Source organism: Metarhizium robertsii (assembly GCF_000187425.2).
Source record: "Metarhizium robertsii ARSEF 23 chromosome Unknown MAA_Scf_51, whole genome shotgun sequence".
Taxonomy (NCBI): Eukaryota; Fungi; Ascomycota; class Sordariomycetes; order Hypocreales; family Clavicipitaceae; genus Metarhizium; species Metarhizium robertsii.
Genome location: NW_011942195.1, coordinates 7802 through 9279, shown reverse-complemented (window position 1 = coordinate 9279; position 1478 = coordinate 7802). Strand labels below are relative to the sequence as shown.

At 48.5% G+C, this 1478-nt stretch overlaps 1 protein-coding gene across 1 annotated transcript; it reads left to right on the top strand.

Annotated features, from left to right (window-relative positions):
- Positions 1-746: 746 nt before the first annotated feature.
- On the top strand, positions 747-1289 carry MAA_10503 (uncharacterized protein; the record flags this gene model as incomplete). Its single annotated transcript, XM_007828501.1, has 3 exons — positions 747-923; positions 1002-1142; positions 1218-1289. 3 exons carry the CDS (start codon positions 747-749, stop codon positions 1287-1289), a joined length of 390 nt encoding a protein of 129 aa, XP_007826692.1.
- Between the last annotated feature and the right edge of the window lie 189 nt (positions 1290-1478).

Sequence of the window (1478 nt, the reverse complement as noted above, 5' to 3'; positions counted from 1 at the left end):
CCGAGCACCAAAACGGAATCGGCAGTGGGGCAAAGAAGCCTTTTAGAAACAGAAGTGCAGTTTCTGTTGGATGGGTCGCTCGCAGATGATGGTAAACTCTATTATGAGGTAACATTGAAGCTAAGGTACGGTAAGCAAGGTAAGATGTGCCTGGCTCGATTAGCGCACGATGCACAGGAGATTGCCAAGGAACAAGAATAAGGACTGCCCACGGAATACCGAATCAGGCGGAAGCGAATACGCTATGACCAACTCAAATGGAATCCCGGGTAACCATGAAACTTCCAGAAATAATGCGTTCGCTGGCTCCATAAACCAACCTGTTGCTTGCTCGTGGGTTAATCAAGAGTAATAGTTCCTACCAGGGGCAAGGTGGGCACTAGATTTCATAGTAGAAATACGCGAGTGATATCAGCACACCAAAATGAGTTTCGGACATACTCCTTCGCCGCAGTTTCGCCCCTGGTTCCAGCAAAACGGGTTTGTATGTGTTTGGAAATGACCCGCGCAAAACTATGTTGCCAGCCCAAGCCATTTGCAACGATGAAGTTTGCACTGTATCTTGCTTGAGCTTTAGTCTCTGCCAGCTTTAACCAAAACCCGAGTCTTTCAAAGAGCTCTTCGAAGGATATAAAGCAGCCCAAAACCCCAAGAAGCTCCTGTAAGTCAACACACAATTACCCTACCACCTCCTCCATCTCTCTATTATAAAGGTACTATTACAAACTTTACCCATCAATTTCAAAATGAAGTTTTCCTATCCCCTTGTTGCTGCGCTCATGGGAGTGGCCGCCGCCAGCCCAATCGGAGAAGCCTCACTCAGCAAGCGATTCGACCAGGGCAAAATCGACGGCGAGGTTCGGAAACTGAGTGATTTGATTGATGGTTTCCAAAAGGCCAAGGACGAAAAGCAGGAGAACAAGGTAAGTCTACAGCCAGTCTGCAGGTGATAGAATTCCTGGTTTGCCAGCAGCCACACTAATACGACGGGCTACGTGTAGGGTGAAGGCTGGCAGAAGAACATTGACACCCTGAAGGAAATCAGGGATGGCATCAAGGCAGCACCAGCTGATAAGGCCCTTGAGGAGATCAAGAAGCTCGACGGCCCAATTGATCGCATGAGACAGAGCAGAGAAGACACTGTAAGTCAATCAGCCCATAAGGCATGAGCGGACTGAAGGTTTTTGGATGGCGCGCTAATACCGACGGAATCCTAGATTGATCGCCGTACGAAGTTCATTTTTGACTTCGAAGATGCCAAGGACAGCCTTTTACAGGCAGCACAATAGTCTCATCAAGGTTAAGGATTCTGCTCGGTAGCATTGTAGAGCTTAAATTACTTATAGCTCTACCTGAGGTAAGCTGTGGTCGTTGTACGGAGTTCTCTATTGGAGTCTTAGCTCGGCCGGCCAGCAGCGGGTATCTGTCCTTACCGCCGGTCTAAATGGTCACGGAATTTTCGGGTGATGCGCCGGATC